Raw genomic sequence first — 21671 nt, 5'->3', positions numbered from 1 at the left:
ACTCCTGGGGGTGGCATGGTGCCGGCTGCTGCAGCCAGATCAGCGTGAGAAAGGTGTCCCCACAGAGGCGGGGTGGCAATGGGGACGGGAGACTGGTCACACATAAGGTGACCAGACATCCCGATTTCTAACCAGTTGTCCCGCGTCCCGCGGAGTTTTAAAAAAGTCCCGATTTTTTTAAAAAAAAATCGGGACTTTTTTAAAACGCCGTGGGACGCGGGACAACTGGTTAGAAATCGGGACTGTTCCGCCAAAAGCGGGACATCTGGTTACCTTAGTCCACATATGTCAAACACAAGGCCCGTGGGCCAAATCCAGCCCGCCAGGCCTTGCAATGTGGCCCGCACCGCGCTGTCATCACTGCACTCCGCTGTCAGTTTATGACTGTTCAGTAAACCATTCGGCCCGCGATTTAGGCTGGATTTTAGATTTTGGCCCCTTCTCTGATTGAGTTCGACACCCCTACCTTAGTCACACGTGTGGATTCCGTGAAGGCTAACGGAGGTCACACGTGAAGGCTAACGGAGGCCCGGCTCCTCACGGCTGGAAAAGGGCCTTGTTCAGACAGAAAGGGGGGAGGAGGAGCCCTGGGGTGCTGGGCGGGAGCTGGGGCACTGGTGTGTCGTCACGGATTCCACAGCCACCGCTGAGCACAGAATGTATGTTCTCTGGCTCTGAGGGGGAGCAGCGACCCCCGGTTAGTGAGGGAGCACCTCTCGCATCCAGATCTGGGCTTCTAAATGCCACGCTCCACCCCGGGAAGCCAGCTCCTGGGAGACACGGCCCGTTCCAGGCCGGGAGGACCGTGTGAGATGAGCCTGAAACATTGGACCGGGTTAGGAATGCTCAGGTCCGGCCCAGGTCACGGGGCAAATCGAAAATCAAAATAAACAACTAATTATATTCGATAACACAGGAAACTGGGAGTCCACAGAGATTTTTTAAAAATACATTTTTATTTATTTCAGAGAGAGAGAGAGAGAGAGAGAGAGAGAGAGAGAGAGAGAAGCACCAATGATGAGAAAGAATCATCCATCGGCTGCCTGCTGCATGCCCCCAACTGGGGATCAAGTCCATAGCCCAAGGCATGTGCCCTGATCGCGAATCCAACCATGACCTCCTAGTTCATAGGTCAGTACTCAACCACTGAGCCATGCCGGCTGAGCCACACAGATCGGTGGAGCCAAAACCGGTTTGGCTCAGTGGATAGAGCGTCAGCCTGCGGACTGAAGGGTCCCGGGTTTGATTCTGGTCAAGGGCATGTGCATTGGTTGCAGGCACATCCCCAGTATGGGGGGCGTGCAGGAGGCAGCTGATTGATGATTCTCTCTCATCGATGTTTCTAACTATCTCTCTCCCTTCCTCTCTATAAAAAAATAAATAACATATATTTAAAGAAAAGAAAAAAAAAAAAACATTGGTGGAACCCTAGCTGGTGTGGCTCAGTGGATAGAGCATCAGCCTGAGGACTGAAGGGCCCCAGGTTCGATTCTGGTCAAGGGCACATGCCCACATTGTGGGCCCGATCCCCCGTGTGGTGTGTGCAGGAGGCAGCCGATCAATGATTCTTTCTCATCATTGATGTTTTTCTCTCTGTAATCAATAAAAATATATATATTTTTAAAGATCACTGGAAAGTGTGACAATATTTACGTAGCTCAATGCCTCCTCACAAAATACTAATGTCGAAGGAGAGCTGCTTCTTGGAGGGGAAACCAGGCAGACACCATCTTAATCAAAGGATTAAAATGAACATCACCAGTCAGGTGTCAAATAGAGATAACACACATCAATTCATATGCATAATGAGCTATTGCTCCTGCCAGCCGCCCAGAGCCCAGCTCCCAGCTTCCTCTCCCTTGAATGTTTCAACGGTTTTTATAAGGAACGTGGTTTCACCAGGGGGGGGACCATGGTCTCTGCTCCCTCCAACACCAGGCTCACTCCTTCAGTGTCTTATCCTCCATCTCTTCAGTGTCAGCACCATCTCTTTCCCCCAGACCCGCCACCTCCGAGCCTGGGTGTAAGGCAGCACCTCCTCGCAGGGGCACACGAGGCCCGCTAAGGGGACCAGACGTCCTGATTTTCAACAATTTGTCCCGCGTCCCGCGACGTTTTGAAACAGTCCCGATTTTTTTTTTTTTTAAATTGGGACTTTTAAAACGACGCGGGACAAATGGTTACACATCGGGACTGTCCCGCCAAAAGCGGGACGTCTGGTCACCTTACTCTGGGGAGACACTAGTCCGTGGCAATGCACACCGGGGCTCCTGCCCCCGGCCTGGACCGGATCCCGGTCCCGCCTCCTGGACAGTGGGCTGAGGGGAAGGACCGTCCATTCCTGGGCCTCAGTGTCCTGTCTGTGAACTGGGATAATGAAAGTCCCGACCCGGTGGGAAGGGAGAGGGATAGAGAGTTAGAAACGTCGGAGAGAGAGAGAAACATCGATCAGCTGCCTCCTGCACACCCCCTACCAGGGATGTGCATGCCCTTGACCAGAATCGAACATGGGGCCCCTCAGTCCACAGACCGATGCTCTGTCCACTGAGCCAAACTGGCCAGGACCTACACTAACCCTTTCACTGTTTCCTGTGCAAGCTGAGCTGGCTGAGCCCCAGGGCCTTTGCACCTGCACGTCTCTCGGCCCCGCAATGCCCCCACCCCCACCCCCACCCAGACCACCTGTGCCACCTGCTCGGCCCGCTTCCTTGTGCCGTAAAGGATTCTGTGCAAACGTGAGGAGCTGATACGGACTGACGTTCTGGAACGTTCATGAGCCCGCTGGGGTCACGCTGTGGGCATGAACAGAAAATACTCCGGGGGCAGCTCAGGACGGCGAGTGAACCGTAAAGGGAGCCTGGAGAGCCGGCCGCCCACGCCTGGAACATTCCCCGGAGGCTGAGGCTGTTCCAGCGCCCGGAGGACCCTCTGTCCCCGGCCGGGGGCGTCAGGGCTGGGACCGGCCACGGGCACGGTGCTGCCCAGGGCTCCGAGCTAGGGGGCGGCGGCTCTGGAGCCCAACCACCGTCAGGCCTGGGAGCGGCTCCCGGTCATCCATGGAGGGAGCCTAAAGCCACCTCAAGCTCTTATTCGAAGCGCAATCCGTGCTGAGAAGGCCTTTGCAGGCGGCAGAGGGCGTGCGAGGGGGGTGGTAAGGGCTGCGGATGGGCAGGAGAGAGGCAGGGGTGCCCCGTGCTCCCCACCTTGGCCTCCCAGTTTCACGCTCCCCTGCCCACCTCGCCTCAGCTTCAAAGCTGCACCTCAGGGAGTTCACCAATCTCGGCCCCTGGGCCCCATCGGCTCTCTGACCTCCATGTTCCATGTGCTCATCTGTCACCTGGAGAGAACAATCCAGCTGTGGAAGCCACTGTGCGAGGGACAGCGCTCCTGGGCGTGAGGTCACTGGAGGGAGTGTGTCTCCGAAATACTGAGTCCCCCCCCTGGCCGGCGTGGCTCAGGGGTTGAGGGTCGACCCAGGAACCAGGAGGTCACCGTTCAATCTCCATCAGGGCACATACCCGGGTTGCAGGCTGAATCCCCAGGGGGCAGGGGGTGGGGCGTGCAGGAAGGAGGCAGCCAATCCATGATTCTCTCTCATCATGGATGTTTCTATCTTCTCCCATTCTCCCTTCCTCTCTGAAATCAATAAAAGCATTAAAAAAATAAAAGTACAGGCGCTGAAAGGAAGAATGTGATTCATTAAAGAGAGAGAGAGAGAGAGAGAGAGAGAGAGAGAGAGAGAGAGAGCCCTCGCTGGTTTGGCTCAGTGGCTAGAGTGTCAGCCTGCAGACTGGAGGGTCCTGGGTTTGATTCCAGTCAAGGGCACGTACCTGGGTTGCAGGCTCCATCCCCAGCTCCAGGCAGGAGGCAACCAATTGATGTATCTGTCACATCAGTGTTTCTCTCTCTCTGTCCCTCCTCCTTCCACTCTCTCCAAAATTCAGTGGAAGCATATCCTCAGGTGAGGATGAACAACAGAATAATAAAGAAGAAAGAAAAAGAAAGACCAAACACTGAGTCCGGCTCCTCAGCAGCAAATGGCTCCACGTTTGGAACCAAACCTCAGAGTAAGAGCCCCGCACACACACACGTGCACATACATGTGCAAACACGCACACACATTTGTATGCATGTGTTTGGGCTGCCTTTGCAGGGAGCTGGACAGAACCGGGGGAAGGTCTCTGTGTCTCAGCTTTCTCCTTCACGGAACAGCAGGCCTGGGCCTGACCTCAGAGCCACCACGTCCAGCCGCTGAGCCGCAAGAATTTCAAAACACGCAGTGCGGCTACTCAGTCAGGGGCACAGGCCTCCTTCCCCTTAGACTGCCAAGTGAGGAAATGACAGCAGCCGGGTGGCGTGCCTCAGTGGTTGAGCATCAATCTATGAACCAGGAGGTCACGGTTCGATTCCCGGTCAGGGCACATGCCGCAGTTGCAGGCTTGATCCCCAGTAGGGGGCGTGCAGGAGGCAGCCCATCAATAATTGCCTCTTATCATTGATGCTTCTACCTCCCACTCCCTCCCCCTTCCCCTCTGAAATCAATAATAAAAATACATTTTAGCCCTGACCGGATAGAGCGTTGGCCTGTGGACCGAAGGGCATGTACCTTGGTTGCGGGCACATCCCCAGTAGGAGGCATGCAAGAGGCAGCTGATTGATGATTCTCTCTCATCAAGGTTATAACTCTCTCTCCCTCTCTCTTCCTTTCTGTAAAATATCAATAAAATATAATAATTTTAAAAAAGGAACATCTCCATCATTTTTTGTGTCGCTGGCATGTGGAGACGGTCAGATTTGGATCTCATGACCCACCAGCACATGTTCCTGACGGCTTTCCAGAAAGGAGGGGGCTGCCAGAAGCCGCCCCGCGGCCCGGGTGGCGCCTGTGACCTTCCCCGGCTGGACAGGCTGCCCCGGGCCCCCTGCCCTGCTGTGGGGGCGCAGGCCGGCTCCTGGCCACCCCCCCCCCGGGTGTCTAACGGGGCTGTACCTCTGAGAGCTCCTTCCTGGCCCAGTCGGGGTTCTGCTCCCACGGGCTCCGGCTCAGCGGGGGGCCGCCCTCCCGCCGGGCCCGGCCTATGTGCAGGACGAGCGGTGGCCCAGGGGCACGTTTTGAGTGACTGGTCACCGGGGGGGGGGGGGGGGGGGGGTTCATGGATGGGGTGGCCCGGGGGCAGGAAACGGGGCGCCGGCCTGCACGCATGCATAGTCATCAGGCCCATCAGCTCAGTCATGTGTGCACGGACGGCCTGTGCGGGGGCTGGCGCCGGGGCGAGAAGAGCCATGAGCGGAGGAGACAGCCACGAGGAGGAAGAGGATGGGGGTCAGTGAGTGACGGGAGACAAGGACACACAGCGCCTGGTGCGGGGACTCCGTTCCACTGTCTGCAAAGCTCCCTGACCGCCCACAGCCCTGCCTGGGCACCAGAGGGCGGGCGTGCAGACTCACCCAGGGGCGCCCCGGGTCCCAAGCAGGACTCCTCGGTTTGCAGGAGGGGAAACTGAGGCACAGACACGTTGAGGGACTTGCCAAAAGCCGTACAGCCAATGGGTGGGGACTGTGGCTCTTGAAGCAGTGTGGTTGGGGGACTCCTTTTATTTTATTTTATTATTATTTTTTAAAAAATATATTTTATTGCCGGGACGGGTTTGGCTCAGTGGATAGATCCCGGGTTCGATTCCGGTCAAGGGCATGTACCTTGGTTGAGGGCACATCCCCAGTAGGGGCTGTGCAAGAGGCAGCTGATCGATGATTCTCTCTCATCGATGTTTCTAACTCTCTATCCCTCTCTCTTCCTTTCTGTGAAAAATCAATAAAATATATATATTTTTTTAAAAAAGAGGCAACTGGCAGCATTTGTAATTTAAAAAAATATATATATTTTATTGATTTTTTTACAGAGAGGAAGGGAGAGGGATAGAGAGCTATATAGAAAGATCGATGAGAGAGAAACATCGACTGGCTGCCTCCTGCATCCCCACTCCCCCCCCCTCCCCCCCACTGGGGACATGCCTACAACCAAGGTACATGCCCTTGACCGTAATCAAACCTGGGACCTTTCCGTCCGCAGGCCGACGCTCTATCCATTGAGCCAAACCGGTTTCGGCTCATTTTATTTTATTTTCATTTTATTTATGACTAGAGGCCGATGCACAAAATTCGTGTAAGAGTGGGCCTTCCTTCCCCTGCTGCGGGCACCGGCTTCCCTCTGGCACCGGGACCCAGGCTTTCCTCCCAGCCCCGGCTTTGTCCGAAGGTCGTCCGGAAGGACATCTGGTCTAATTAGCATATTACGCTTTTATTATTATAGATTTTTAAAAGTATACATTTTTTATTGATTTTAGAGAGGAAAGGAGAGGGAGGGACAGAAAGAAACATCAATGATGAGAGAGGATCATTGATTGGCTGCCTCCTGCACGCCTCACACCGGGCATGTGCCCTGACTGGGAATTGAACTGTGACCTCTTGGTTCACAGGTTAAAGCTCAACTACTGAGCCACCCTGGCAGGGCAATGCCTCCTGCACACCCCCCACCGGGGATGTGCCCGCAACCCAGGTCCATGCCCTTGACCGGAACCGAACCCGGGACCTTTCAGTCCACAGACCGACACTCTATCCACTGAGCCAAACCAGTGTCCATGAATGGGACAGCCTGGGTGTGGGCGGTGTGGAGTCCTTTGTAAGATTCGCAGCTCGCGAGCGCCCTCTGCCGTCCAGGGAGTGAAGGGCCGTGTATTTAAAGGCTAGCTTTTTGTGAAGGCGGGAAGGTTTGTTTTCTTCAGTTTTTTGGTTTTGCCGAAACCGGTTTGGCTCAGTGGATAGAGCGTCGGTCTGGGGACTGAAAGGTCCCAGGTTCGATTCTGGTCAAGGGCATGTACATTGGTTTCGGGCACATCCCCGGTAGGGGGTGTGCAAGAGGCAGCTGGTCCATGTTTCTAGCTCTCTATCTCTCTCCCTTCCTCTCTGTAAAAAATCAATAAAATATATATATTTTAAATTTTTTTAAAAAGAGAAGGGATGTTTCTCTCTCAGCCACCTCTAGTCCATGCACTTCCAAGGATCTCCCACTCACCCCATACGCCCCACCCACCCCTTCTCTGACCTCCCAGGACTCCTCCTCAGAAGGGCGGGGTTCTCCTTTTCCAGAATGTCCTAGAGTTTGAATCATTCAGTACAGTCACCCCAGGACTGGCTCCAGGACCCCATGGCAGATGCTCTGCCTGACCCACATGACTCAGTGGTTGAGCGTTGACCTACGAATCAGGAGGTCAGGACGCATGCCCCAGTGGCTGGCTCGATTCCCAGGAGTTGGCGTGCAGGAGGCAGCCCGTCGATGATGTTTCTGTCTCTCTCTCCCCTCTTCTCTCTCTCTCTAACAGCAATAAGAAGGTAAGTGCTGTCTAGGGTGTGGAAGAAAAGGAACTCTCACATGTTTTTCTTGGGGGAATCCACTAGGGGTCAGGCTTGAGCTGATCATGCTTCAAAACTGTACCTCTGGGGACATCAGAACAGAGGCCTGGCTTAGTGGTTATAGCACTTAGGAATCAGAGCACCTGGGATTTGAATCCCCACCCATCACTCAGCTTTTTTAAAAAAACAAACATATTTTATTGATTTTTTACAGAGAGGAAGGGAGAGAGATAGAGAGCTAGAAACGTCGATGAGAGAGAAACATCGACCAGCTGCCTCTTGCACACCCCCTACTGGGGATGTGCCCGCAACCCAGGTACATGCCCTTGACCGGAATCGAACCTGGGACCCTTCAGTCCGCAGACCGACGCTCTACCACTGAGCCAAACCGGTTTCGGCATCACTCAGCTTTTGAAAGCAACAAAATACCAGTGAAGGTTGAATGCTTGGTATTCATCTGTGCTGTGCATCTATGAAGCATAGATATTAAACGACCCTCCCCATAAAACAGAGTGGGCAAGTTATTTAACTAATGTTCCCAACTAATACGTAGGAAATCTAAGATTTTAAAGTTAGTCTATTGGATATCGATGCTCATGTGTTTCCCACTAGTTTCAGAGCTCGCATTGCTAGCTGACACTGAATCTAAGCCAGTGCTATAGCTTCTTTTTCTTTCTCTTTTTTTCTTTTTAATATATTTTTATTGATTATTTACAGAGAGGAAGTGAGAGGGATAGAGAGCTGAAACATCGATGAGAGAGAATCATCGATCAGCTGCCTCCTGCACACCCCCTACTGGGGATGTGCCCACAACCAAGGTACATGCCCTGACCGGAATCGAACCTGGGACCTTTCAGTCCGCAGGCTGACGCTCTATCCACTGAGCCAAACCGGTTTTGGCTATAGTTTATTTTTCTATCAGCATTTATCTTCTCCCACCCTGTACCTTCTTCTTCCTCCACTCCCACCTCTCCTCTGTCTTTTCATTGTTGCAGGAGATAAAACTGAGCCCCAGCTGAAACCGGTTTGGCTCAGTGGATAGAGCATTGGTCTTCGGATTGAGGGGTCCCGGGTTTGATTCTGGTCAAGGGCATGTACCTTGGTTGTGGGCACATTTCCTGTAGGGGGTGTGCAGGAGGCAGCTGATCGATGATTCTCTCTCATTGATGTTTCTAACTCTCTAATCATCTCTCTTCCTCTCTGAAAAATCAATAAAATATATTAAAACAAACAAACAAACACAAAAAAACTGGGCCCCACAGAGTCCCCTCTCCGCTTGTCACTGGCCCTTTCTCTCTGGTTCCCTGTGATGAGGACGATTCTTAGGGAAGCGCTGGGGTCCATGCCTACCTTGGTTTATGACTTTGCTGACTTTTCTTTCATCCTCACCCAGCCCCCGCTCCCAACACCACTGGCCAGACACCAGCTTCAGCTCTGAGAACCGTTTCATCCCACTTGGTTGAGTGCCTGGGGACGGAATGGCTGTTCAGTTGAGCAGCGAAGGAATAATGGGTTCTCGCCAACGTCCCCGGCGGCGCTGTCCGTGGGCAGGGAGCTCTGGGTCCCGCTCGGAGTGTCCCGGCCGTGCCTCCAGGGGGTGGGCTGGGGGAATCTCTAGAATGTGTCTCGCCAGCCTGGCACGCTCTCAGCACCGCCTCCGCGAACCATGAGCGTTTGGCTTCCCGTCGTCTCAGGGAAAAGTTACACCTAGAACTAAGAACATTCTGTAAAGTTCGCCCAAGAGAACGACAAGGAGAGAAAGAGAGAGAGAGAGAGATCAAAGGTGCCCTATCTTCCCTAATAAATGACGACCGATTATTGATGAAGAAATGTGGGAAAACTGGCCTCATAGTCCCACTGAGTTTGTTTGTATGTGTCCTGTGGACTGGATACTATGGCATGATGGAAAATTAGTAAATGGAATTAGTCCGAAAGAAAGAAAGAAAGAAAGAAAGAAAGAAAGAAAGAAAGAAAGAAAGAAAATATTTGCTGAGCTCTCCAGCCAATGCATGCAGCCCAAACATTTTCAGAGATTTGGCTGCAGGCTTAGGAAACAAAAGTCCCTTTTCCAGAGCCACTCAGCTGGCAAGTGTCAGAAACAAGTTAAGCTCTGTCTTGGGGACCAGTCAAGAGTGAGTGTTGAGCCGAGACTGGTTTGGCTCAATGGATAGAGCGTCGGCTTGGGGATTGAGGGGTCCCGGGTTCGATTCCGGTCAAGGGCATGTACCTTGGTTGCGGGCATATCCCCAGTAGGGGGTGTGCAAGAGGCAGCTGATCGATGACTCTCTCTCATCGATGTTTCTAACTCTCTATCTCTCTCCCTTCCTCTCTGTACAAAATCAATAAAATATATTAAAAAAAAGAAAAGAAAAGAGTGAGCGTTGAACCTGTCACTGTGAAGGGACCGGCTTCCTCTGAAGGCTCTCGGCCTGGGAGACCTCCATGACCACGAGGCGAGGAAGAGTATCAGATCGCCACCTCTATTCAAGCCACGTGACCTTGACAGGTGACGTAGGCTCTCTGAGCCCCCGTTTCCCCAGATTTCAAACAAGGAATCCGATCCCCAAGTCATGAAGTCATAGGGGGACTTCTCCCAGCTCTGGCAGGGGAAGCATGGATGCCGACCCATGTTGGCTCCTTGTGATTGGCAGGTGGTCTCATTAGCTGTGAAGAGGCCAGAGGCTGTGCCAATATCCACCATTTCGGCAAAAACAGCAAAAGGCAGCTGAAACCGATTTGGCTCAATGGATAGAGCGTCGGCCTGGGGACTGAAGGGTTCCGTGTTCGATTCCGGTCAAGGGCATGTACCTTGGTTGCAGGCATATCCCCAGTGGGAGGTGTGCAGGAGGCAGCTGGTCGATGACTCTCCCTCTCATTGATGTTTCTAGCTCTCTATCCCTCTCCCTTCCTCTCTGTAAAAAGTCAATAAAATATATTTTAAAAATATTTTATAAAACAAAACAAACAAACAAATAAAAACAGCAAAAGGCAAAAGCTTGTGCGTCAAGTCAGGAGAAGCTCGGTGTCTGCAGTCCCTGTGCCTTTATCAGAGTTTCTCCACTTCTCTCCTCTATTGGAAAAGGCAAATATGTGTGTATCCGGTACCTGGTCCCTGCATGTTTACAAATGGGCGTAACAGGCGGTTGTCAGCACAGACAGATGCTGAAGGTTGAGCCAGTCCCTCCCCTTCTATGAAGCTTGGTCTCCGGGATGGTCTGTGCCTCCTCTGGGGTTGCCCTGGGGGAGGGGGGCACTAGAATACCTGCCTCTTTATTGGTTCTCACTCTTCCACCCTCTTCTCTCTCATAAAGCGCTCTTTCCTCTTCTGCTCGCCCAGATCCCTGTCCTTTCCACGTACTGGCAGGCCACAGCCATGATGTCTGGCCATTCTGACCTTACCTACCCAGGAGGCTCAGCTGGCTTTTCCTCCCTCCCTCCCTTTCTTCCTTCCCTCCTTCCTTTCTTCCCTCCCTCCCTCCCTCCCTCCTTCCTTCCCTCCCTCCCTCCTTCCTTCCCTCCCTCCCTCCCTCCCTCCCTCCCCTCCTCCCTCCCTCCCCTTCTTCCTTCCCTCCTTCCTTCCTTCCTTCCTTCCTTCCTTCCTTCCTTCCTTCCTTCCTTCCTTCCTTTCCTCCCTCCCTCCCTCCCTCCCTCCCTCCTTCCTTTCTTCCCTCCCTCCCTCCCTCCCTCCCTCCTTCCTTCCTTCCCTCCCTCCCTTCTTCCTTCCTTCCCTCCCTCCCTCCCTCCTTCCTTCCCTCCCTCCCTCCCTCCCTCCCTCCCTCCCTCCTTCCTTCCTTCCTTCCTTCCTTCCTTCCTTCCTTCCTTCCTTCCTTCCTTCCTTCCTTCCTTCCTCCTTCCTTCCCTCCTTCCTTCCCTCCTCCCGTCCTTCCATTTAAAAAATCCTCACCCCAAGATACATTTCCATTGCTTGAGAGAGAGAGAGGAGAGAGAGAGAGAGAGAGAGAGAGAGAGAGAGAGAGAGAGAGAGGAGAGGGAGAGAGAGAGAGAGAGAGAGAGAGAGAGAGAGAGAGAGAGGTTGGCTGCCTCCGGTGCCTGCCCAATTGGGATCATACCTGTACTCTAGGAGGATGTGCTTAACCAGCTGAGCCACTGGCCAGGGTATGCTTAACCTCCTGACCAGGAGGGAAGGTGTGCAAACCAGCTGAGCCACTGGCCAGGGTCTGCTGAACCTCCTGACCAGGAGGGAAGGTGTGCAAACCAGCTGAGCCACTGGCCAGGGTCTGCTGAACCTCCTGACCAGGAGGGAAGGTGTGCAAACCAGCTGAGCCACTGGCCAGGGTATGCTGAACCTCCTGACCAGGAGGGAAGGTGTGCAAACCAGCTGAGCCACTGGCCAGGGTATGCTTAACCTCCTGACCAGGAGGGAAGGTGTGTAAACCAGCTGAGCCACTGGCCAGAATGGACTTTCATTAAAAAACAACAACAGCAACACAAAAAACAAAAAACAAAAAAACACACAAACAAGAGAGTAAACGAGATGAGGTGGGTAGGAAAGCACGAAGCCAGAGCGACGGTCCTCAGACTGGAGCACCCACTGGGCTCACCTGGCGCATGTCACAGCCCAGGCCTCGGGCCCCTCCCCAGAGCTTCAGCGCCCGGAGCGGGGCCCCAGGATCCGCCTTTCCAACACGCTTGTGGGTGAGGGGGACGGAGCTGGCCTGGGACCAGCTTCCGAGCGGGATGTTCCTGGTGTGTGTGTGAGTGTGTCTGTGTGTGTCTGTGTGTGTGTGAGTGTGTGAGTGTGTCTGTGTGTGTCTGTGTGTGTGTGTCTGTGTGTGTGTGTCTGTGTGTGTCTGTGTGTGTGTCTGTGTGTGTATCTGTGTGTGTCTCTGTGTGTGTGTCTGTGTGTGTGTCTGTGTGTGTCTGTGTGTGTCTGTGTGTGTGTCTGTGTGTTGTGTCTGTGTGTGTGTCTGTGTGTGTATCTGTGTGTGTGTCTATGTGTGTGTGTCTGTGTGTGTCTGCGTGTGTCTGTGTGTGTGTCTGTGTGTGTGTCTGTGTGTGTGTCTGTGTGTGTGTCTGTGTGTGTGTGTGTGTGTGTCTGTCTGTCTGTCTGTGTGTGTCTGTGTCTGTGTCTATGTGTGTGTCTGTGTGTGTGTCTGTGTGTGTCTGTGTCTGTGTGTGTGTGTCTCTGTGTGTGTGTCTGTGTGTTGTGTCTGTGTGTGTCTGTGTGTGTGTGTCTGTGTGTGTGTGTCTGTGTGTGTGTGTCTGTGTGTTGTGTCTGTGTGTGTCTGTGTGTGTGTGTCTGTGTGTGTGTGTGTCTGTGTGTGTGTGTGTCTGTGTCTGTGTGTGTGTGTGTGCGTGCGCGCCCCGAGGTTCAGGCAGGGCACAAAGCGGTCCGGAGTGAGCCCGCGTGTGCCCAGAGCAGCGGAGTAGGAGGGGCGGGCGTCGGAGAGCATAAAGCCAGAGGCAGCCTGTGCCGGGGCAGCCACGGCCGGTGGATGGGGGTGATGAGGAAGCTGGCAGGCTGGGTGTCTCTGGTGCTCTGTGTGTGCCGGCTGAAAGCAGGTGAGAGGGCACGGGCAGGGGAGGAGAGGAACGAGGAAGGGGAGACCGAGGAGACAGTGGTTTGGGGTGAGACGGGCAGGGAACAGGATCTATCCATTGTCCCTAATATCTTCTATTTTATTTATTTATTCTTTTTAAAATATATATTTTATTGAGTTTTTTTACAGAGAGGAATAGAGAGAGAGAGAGAGCCAGAAACATCGATGGGAGGGAAACATCAACCTCCTGCACACCCCCCACTGGGGATGTGCCCGCAACCAAGGAACATGCCCCTGACCGGAATCGAACCCGGGACCCTTCAGTCACAGACTGATGCTATATCCACTGAGCCAAACCGGTTCCGGCTTATTTATTTATTCTTGTTGTTGTCAATCCTTACCTGAGGATATATTTTTACTGAGAGAGAGAGAGAGAGAAAGAGAGAGAAAGAGAGAGAGAGATGTGAAAGAGAAACATGAATCCATTGCCTCTCACACGAGCTCCAATCCAGGATGGAACCCGAACCCTAGCTATGTGCCCTGACCCGGACTTGAACCTGACCCCCTTGGGGTGCATGGTACCACTCTCCCACCAACTGAGCCACCCCCAGGGGCGCCCCCTGCCTTTGAAATGCAGCAGCATGCGTGGTGCAGAGGGGAGGATCCAGAGAGTCCTGGGTCCAAATCCCTGCTCTTCCTCTTGCTGGCTGGGTGCTCACGGGCGAGTCCCTCAGCCTCTCCGCAGCCTCTGCTTTCCCATCCAGAGAATGGTAAGCGCGGGTAACCAAGAGGGAGCTTATAAACGCCGCCTTCAGCGTGGACGGACCCGGGGGTGTTTACGGCGAGTGACATCAGCCAGTCACAGAGGGACACACACTGCCTGCCTGACTCCACTTCTCCGAAGGATCTGAAATAGTCAGACCCACAGGCACGGAGAGCAGAACAGCGATCCCCCGGGGCTGGGAGAAGGCAGATGGGGAATTTGTTGTTCAAGGAAAACAGAGTTTCAGCCACGCAGGAGGAGTGAAGTGAGGAAATCAGTAAATGCTGGCGCTGGTAAATCACGCATAGCACTATGTCCAGCATAGGCTAAGCCAGGGGTCTGCAACTTTAAGACATAAAGAGCCACTTGGACCCGTTTCCGAAGGAAAAAAAAAACCTGGGAGCCGCAAAACCATTGCAACATTTAAAACAAATATAACACTGCATATATTGTTTCTTACCTTAATGCTATATATATACCGGATCGTGCAGTTAGCTGTCAATCTGAAGAAAAAAAGGACTTTTTCACTTAACAATGTAAAATATATTTTTGCAAATTAATAGCTAATTAAAATATTTAATTTACCTGGTTAATGGGATTTTTGCTCCTGAACCTCAGTGCACAGTGTCAGCACATCAGGGCTGTAAGACGTTACCTTCATTTTCTCACAGGCTTGCAAGTTGTCGGAGCCGCGGTAAAGCTTCAAAAGAGCCGTAGGTTGCCGACATCTGGGCTAAGCTGTAAAATAGCTTCTTATATGAATAACTAGTGGACCGGTGCACGAAATTCATGCATGAGGGGGGCGTGTCTCTCAGCCCGGCCTGCACCCTCTCCAATCTGGGGCCCTCTCGCAATCCGGGACCGCTAGCTCCTAACTGCTCACCTGCCTGCCTGCCTGATCGCACCTAACCACTCTGCTTGCCAGCCTGCTTGCCCCCAACTGCTCCCCTCCACACACACACTGGCCTGATCACCCCCAACTGCACCCCCCCACTGACCTGATTGCCTCCAATGGCCCCCCTTGCTGGCCTGCTTGCCCTCAACTGCCCCGTCCCCCAGCATGCTATACCCCAACTGCTTTCCCCCTATCTGCCTACTCACCCCCAACTGCCCCCCCCCTCCCGCTGGCCTCCTCGTCCCCAACTGCCACTCACTGCCAGCCTGCTTGCCCCCAACTTCCCCCTCCTGCCTGCCTGTTGGTCCCCAACTGCCTCCCCCTGCCAGTCTGGTCACTCCTAACTGCCTCTGCCTCAGCCCCGCCCCCATAGCTTTGTCTGGAAAGACATCTGGATTAGCATATTACCCTTTTATTAGTATAGATAGTTCATTAATCATGAACATAGTAATAACTAACGATAATAAAACTGTTACAATAATCTACATAATACAAGCCTAAGAGACCGTTAAGGGCAGAATGACCGGTCGCAATGACGCACACTGACCAGCAGGGGGCAGATGCTCAAGGCAGGAGCTGCCCCCTGGTGGTTAGTGCGCTCCCACAGGGGGAGCGCTGCTCAGCCAGAAGCTGGGCTCATGGCTGGTGAGCGCAGCAGGAGTGGCGGAGTCTCTCCCGCCTCAGTGGCAACGCTAAGGAGCAGTGAACAGAACGGTAAAGAGTGAGATTTCGAAAGGGATGTCCGACTGCCGGCTTAGGCCTGATCCCCAGGGTTATCAGGCCTAAGCCGGCAGGCTGCCATCTTCCTAGGGGTCCTGGTCTGCGAGAGGGTGCAGGCTGGGCTGAAGGAAGCCCCACCCCCATCCCCTGCCTTCCAGTGCACAAATTTTGCACACTGGGCCTCTCTGGTTTTAAATATTAAATGATAAACATAACGATATAGTTATAAAATAATGAACCTTCTGACGTAATTGTTAAAATAATAATGTAATTAATAGTAAATATAGATAATGTATACTGATAATAAATAATTGTTAAGTGGTAAAAAAAAATAAATGAATCTTGCATCAACATTATTTCAGGCTTATTCTGAAAGACCAACCAATATTTATTAAGTTTCTATTCTGTGCCAGTTCCTATCATCCGTTGATAAATACGGGTGTAGCTTTGAACAGGAAACCTGTGGTCATTCCTGACAGATGAGAACGACTCTGAACAGGTCACTACCTGTCAGATAAATGGGGGGGAAAAGGGAACCAATATGCAAATTCAGGACAAGCGGATCTAGCATAGTGTGGATGTTCAAGGGAGTTTCATGGAGACCCACCTATAGGCTGCATGGGAGCAGGCAAGGGGCGTGGCCTTCCCAGCTCACAGAGACGGTCACAGGTGGTCAAGGGGAGGCTGGCGGAGTCTGGGGAACCAGATCCAGAGGGGACCATGGCTATCTCAGTGCCAATGCTCGTCTTTAGAGGAATAAGTCAGTGGCAGGGTCGGGTGAGTGTTTAAGAAAGAACAATCTCGACAAAAGATCCGGTGGCCCAGAAAGAAGCTCACTGCAGACGGATGCATATGCCTTTCAGCATAAAGATGATTGCTTGCCTCGTTTCTGGTTCTTATAAGTATATTTCCAGTTAGGACATGACCTCACTCATCGAGGGAAAATGGTGAACAACATAAACTAATGAACAAGAACAGATCCAGAGATAAGGAGCCATGGGTCAGACTGTTGGACCTCAAAGGGAGGGTGGGGATAAAAGGGAGAGATCAACCAGAGGACTTGTGTGCACACATATGAGCCTAACCAGTGGTCGAGGACAATAAGGGGTGGGGGTATGAGTGGGGGATTGGAATGGGGGGGTTGAGGACAACTATGTGATATCTTAATCAATAAAGCTTTTTTTTTTTTTTTTTTTTTTTTTTTAAAGAAAGAACATTCTCGGGAAGAATCATGGGACAAAAGGTTGAAAGTATCCAGGAATAACTTATTTATTTTTTTATTTTTTATTTTTTATTTTTTTTCCTCATTTTTTATTTAAAAAAAATATTTTATTGATTTTATACAGAAAGGAAGAGAGAAGGTTAGAGAGTTAGAAACATCGATGAGAGAGAATCATTGATCAGCTGCCTCTTGCACACCCCCTACTGGGGATGTGCCCCCAACCAAGGTACATGCCCTTGACCAGAATCGAACCCAGGACCCTTCAGTCCCCAAGCCAATGCTCTATCCACTGAGCCAAACCGGTCTTGGCTCCTCATTTTTAAAATTAAGGTATTATATGTGTACATACCTTACCAATCTCCACCCCACCCCCAACTCCCATACATGCCCTCCCTCCCCAGAGTTTTTCGTCCATTGGTTGTGCTTATATTCATGCGTACAAGTCCTTCGGTTGATCTCTTAAGGAATAACTTGTTGCCATGGTCAAGGCAAGGCGTAAAGCTCGCCGGTGATTCGTGGTGTGGAGGGAGGCGAGGTACGGGGGCCTGAAGCTGCAGGGATCTCCCTTTTCCATGTCCCGCGTGGAAAGAGAGATGAACGAACCGGTTCTAAGCGGAGGTGCCCAGGGATTGAGAAATATTAGAAATAAAGAGAGAAGACATAGAAATAGATTTTTCAAGCTGGGAGCTGGGAGGGCCGCTGACCTCCTTTGCTGGAGAGACAGACTGACCACCTCCTGAGCCACGCAGCACATCTATTTATACTCCGATCCAACAAGGGGGTTTCACAGGAAAACAAGGAGCCTGGGAGAGCCCAGGTCCCACCCACTCCTTCCTCCTGAACAAACACAAGCCAGGAACTAAGAACATCTCAGTGATTCTGTCAATACCCCAGGCCCAGTCAGCAACAATCTACAGAGTGTCCAGGTGTCTTCCCATTTGGCCCTCTGCAGCTCGGAGAGATGCTTGGGGGCTGAGAGCTTTCTTTTCCCAGGAGAGCGGACAAGGAGACTCTAAGACCAGAGTTTCAGGTGAAGAGATGGGTGCCCAGTCTCCGGGGACTTTCCCGGATTGGAAGCCACCTGCTCGAGGCCGCTCCCGGCTGCGGGGTGAGATAAGGCTTCCTCGGACCCACGTGTGTTCTGGGCCGCACACGGGAAGGTGCCAGGGACTGGCTATGTGGATGTGGGGGCAGCAGAACGTCAGCTCCTCCTGTAAGGGGGACCCCGTTGGCCATGTTCCCCTCTTTCCTAGACGATCTGAAAGCTACCTGCGTCTTCCCATTTGTGTACGGAGACACGATCTACTACAACTGCATCTCCAAGCACAGTGACTATGCCTGGTGCTCCCTGGACGGTAAATTCGACGGGCGGTGGCGCTACTGCACCAGCCAAGGTGAGTGTCCCGCCCGGGGACTGGCTCGGTGCCTCGGGTCCAAGAAGTGGTTGGAAGTGGCAGGCTACGCAGTTTGGGGCATTGGGTAAAATGGAGTCCGATCCTGGCTTTTCTACCTGTTCTAACCACTTTGACAGAAGTTGGCTGCAGGAGAGACAGCAGTCATTGTTAGTTCCACAATGTCAGCCATAAAACTTTCTTTTATTATTATTATTATTATTATTATTATTATTATTATTCCTAGAGGCCCGGTGCACGAAATTCATGCACCGGTGGGGTCCTTCCGCCTGGCTGACGATTGGGGACAATCAGGGCCATCTCGCCTGGTCCCATTTGGGGCAGATGGGGGCCGCTGGCCAGGGAGGAACTGGGGGAGGGACCATGGGAGGGCTCCAGGGAGTATCCGGCCCCATCTTGCCCAGTCATGATCAGCCGGACCCCAGCAGCAAGCTAACCTACTGATTGGAGGGTCTGCCCTCTGGTGGTCAGTGCACATCAGAGAGACCAATCAGTCAACCACTCAGTTGGACACTTAGCATATTAAGCTTCTATTTTTATTTTTTTAAAAAAATATATTTTATTGATTTTTTACAGAGAGGAAGGGAGAGAGATGGAGAGATAGAAATGTCGATGAGAGAGAAACATCGACCAGCTGCCTCTTGCACACCCCTTGCACACCCGCTACAGGGGTTGTGCCTGCAACCAATGTACATGCCCTTGACTGGAATCGAACCCGGGACCTTTCAGTCCACAGACCGACGCTCTACCACTGAGCCAAACCAGTTTCAGCAGCATATTAAGCTTATATATATATATATATATATATATATATATATATATATATATATATTTCTTAATCCTCACCTGAGGATATTTTTTTCATTGATTTTTTTTTTTTAGAGAAACACATGTGTGTGTGTGTGTGTGTGTGTGTGTTTAAATATTTTTATTGATTTCAGAGAGGAAGGGAGAGGGAGAGGGAGAGAGAGATAGAAACATCAAAGGTGAAAGAAACTAATTGGCTGCCTCCTGCCTGCCCCTTACTGGGGATGGATTCCGCAGCATCAGCATGTGCCCTTGATTGGAATCAAACAAGGGACCTTTCAGTCCACTGGCTGACGCTTTATCCATTGAGCCAAACCAGTCAGGGCTTTCCACCGATTTATTTTATTTTATTTTATTTTATTTTATTTTATTTTATTTTTGAGAAAGTGGAGGGGAGGGGAAAGGAAGAGAAATATTGATGTGAGAGGCACACATTCACACAGTCTGGAATTGAGGTATGTGCCTTTGATTAAGAATCGAACCCGTGCCGAAACCGGTTTGGCTCAGCGGTAGAGCGTCGGTCTGCGGACTGAAAGGTCCCGGGTTCGATTCCGGTCAAGGGCATGTACCTTGGTTGCGGGCACATCCCCGGTAGGGGGTGTGCAAGAGGCAGCTGGTTGATGTTTCTCTCTCATCGATGTTTCTAGCTCTCTATCCCTCTCCCTTCCTCTCTGTAAAAAAAAAACAACAATAAAAAATATTAAAAAAATAAAATAAAATAAAAAATCAATAAAATATATTATTAAAAAAAAGAAAAAAAGAATCGAACCCGTGAGCCTTGGGTCCACGGGCTAACGCTCTAACCCCTGAGAACACGGGCCAGGGCCACCGCGAGGCTTTCTATGTTCACGTTTCTCCTGCTCCTCTCTTTCTCCGCAGACCCCCCCGTGTGTGTCTTCCCTTTCCGCTACCGAAGTGGATCCTTCCAGAACTGCACCAAGGAAGGCTACATTTTTCAGCGGAGCTGGTGCTCCCTGACCAGCAATTATGATGATGATGGGAAATGGAAGCAGTGCTCTCCTTACGGGTACGGTGGTGGGGAAGGATGGGGAAGGATGAGGGAGGGGGAGGAGGGGGTTGTCTTAGACATCTCTCTTTTTTTAATTTTTTATTTTATTGATTTTTCACAGAGAGGGATAGAGAGTTAGAAACATCGATGAGAGAGAATCATCGACCAGCTGCCTCCTGCACACCCCCCTACGGGGGATGTGCCCGCAACCAAGGTACATGCCCTTGACCGGAATAGAACCCGGTACCTTTCAGTCAGCAGGCCGACGCTCTAACCACTGAGCCAAACCGGTCCCGGCTTAGACATCTCTTAAAGTGGGGAACCCTCTGGATTGATGGAGAGGGGAGCTGAGGTCTCGATGGCCTGCGGATGGCTCAGGCCAGGGGTCAGCAAGCGTGTCTGTAGGGGCCCCACCGTAAGTCTTTGCGGCTTCGGTGGCTGTACGGGCCCTCACAGACTCAACTCCGCCTCGTGGCACAAAAGCAGCCACACAGCGATTAAAAAAAACACACACACAAAAAAAACAGCCAAAACTGGTGTGGCTCAGTGGATAGAGCGTCGCCTGTGGACTGAAAGGTACTGGGTTCGATTCTGGTCAAGGGCATGTACCTTGGTTGTGGGCACATCCCCAGTAGGGGGTATGCAGAAGGCAGCTGATCGATGTCTCTCTCTCCTCGATGTTTCTAACTCTCTATCCCTCTCCCTTCCTCTCTGTAAAAAAAAAAAAAAAAAAAAAAAAAAAAAAAAAAAAAAAAAAAAAATCAATAAAAATATATCTTAAAAAATAATAATAAATTTTAAAAAAAACAGCCCCGGACAGAGTTACTTAGAGGTTAAGTCCGGTCAAGGGCACATACCTGGGTGGCAGGTTTCCCCGCAGCAGGCAACCAATGGATGTGGGTCTCCCACTCAACGTTTCTCTGTCTCCTCTTTTCCCCTCCCCACTCCCTTCCACTCTCTAAAACCAATGGGGGAAAATAGCCTCCAGTGAGGATTAACCAAAAAAATAAACAGAACAAAACAAAACAAAAAAACAACCAAAATCAAAACAAATAAACATGACTGTGTTCCTATAAGACTGTACCAATAGACCCTGACCTGTCAACCTCGTGTCATTGTCAGGCATCGCAAAATATTTCTCGGTCTCTTGATTTCTGTTTTTGTCAGCCACTTAGAAATGAGGAAACCACTAGTCCATGGGCCATACAAAGACGGACAGGCTGCGGGTTGGGTTCGGCCTCTGGGCTCTGGTTTGCTGGCCCCTGACTTTGAATGATCTGTCCTTGACCCCACACATTTCCCCTCACCCTTGCATTTTCCCTTTTCTCACTCTCTTTTTTTCCTCTCCCCTTTACTTTCCCATTTTTTAAAATTTACATTGTATCTTTTTAAAATATATTTTTATTGATTTTTTTTTTTTACAGAGAAGAAGAGAGAAGGATAGAGAATTAGAAACATCAATGAGAGAGAATCATTGATTGCTGCCTCCTGCACATCCCACACTGGGGATGTGCCCGCAACCAAGGTACATGCCCTTGACAGGAATCGAACCTGGGACCTTTCAGTCTGCAGGCTGACGCTCTATCCACTGAACCAAACCAGCCTTGGCTTATGTTAGTTTTTTGGGGAAGGCCAGATCTCCCACTGGAGACAGGTCATCCTGGAAGATGGAGACGGATCCTGACCCTCACCTCTGTTTTTCTTCCACAGTGTATAGCAAGTCTTGGTGTTCACGAAAGGACAGAAGTCACAGGATTCACCAGCTGCCTCTCAAAATAGATCTTTTCCCGGATCATTCTGACCAATAAAGATTTGATCTCTCTCCCGCATGGATGACTCCTTCTCTGAAACCAGGCATAGCCGAAGAAGCTCGGTGGTCATCAATGGCCTCCTTGGCCCCGAGGGCAGGGGGCCAGCAGGGCATCTGTAGAA

The 21671-nt window shown here is 51.5% G+C and overlaps 1 protein-coding gene and 1 long non-coding RNA gene across 2 annotated transcripts in view; one reads left to right on the top strand and one right to left on the bottom strand.

Moving 5' to 3' along the window:
* Window positions 1-361, bottom strand: part of LOC311633534 — a 176790-nt gene extending 176429 nt beyond the window's left edge. Inside the window, exon 1 of the long non-coding RNA XR_014796981.1 lies at window positions 274-361. This is a non-coding gene — a long non-coding RNA (uncharacterized lncRNA). The remainder of the gene's footprint in view (window positions 1-273) is intronic.
* Window positions 362-12875: 12514 nt separating this feature from the next.
* LOC311633885 (binder of sperm protein homolog 2-like) lies at window positions 12876-21456 on the top strand (the record flags this gene model as incomplete). The annotated part of the gene is made up of 4 exons (XM_084906891.1): window positions 12876-12933; window positions 17765-17905; window positions 19610-19757; window positions 21450-21456. The coding sequence occupies 4 exons, from the start codon at window positions 12876-12878 to the stop codon at window positions 21454-21456; spliced, it is 354 nt and encodes a 117-aa protein (XP_084763017.1).
* Window positions 21457-21671: the final 215 nt, after the last annotated feature.

This window comes from Pipistrellus hanaki, assembly GCF_964339955.1.
Source record: "Pipistrellus hanaki genome assembly, chromosome: 15".
In the NCBI taxonomy this organism is placed as follows: Eukaryota; Metazoa; Chordata; class Mammalia; order Chiroptera; family Vespertilionidae; genus Pipistrellus; species Pipistrellus hanaki.
The sequence above is the reverse complement of the archived record's forward strand: the minus strand, read 5'-3'. Positions and strand labels throughout refer to the sequence as shown.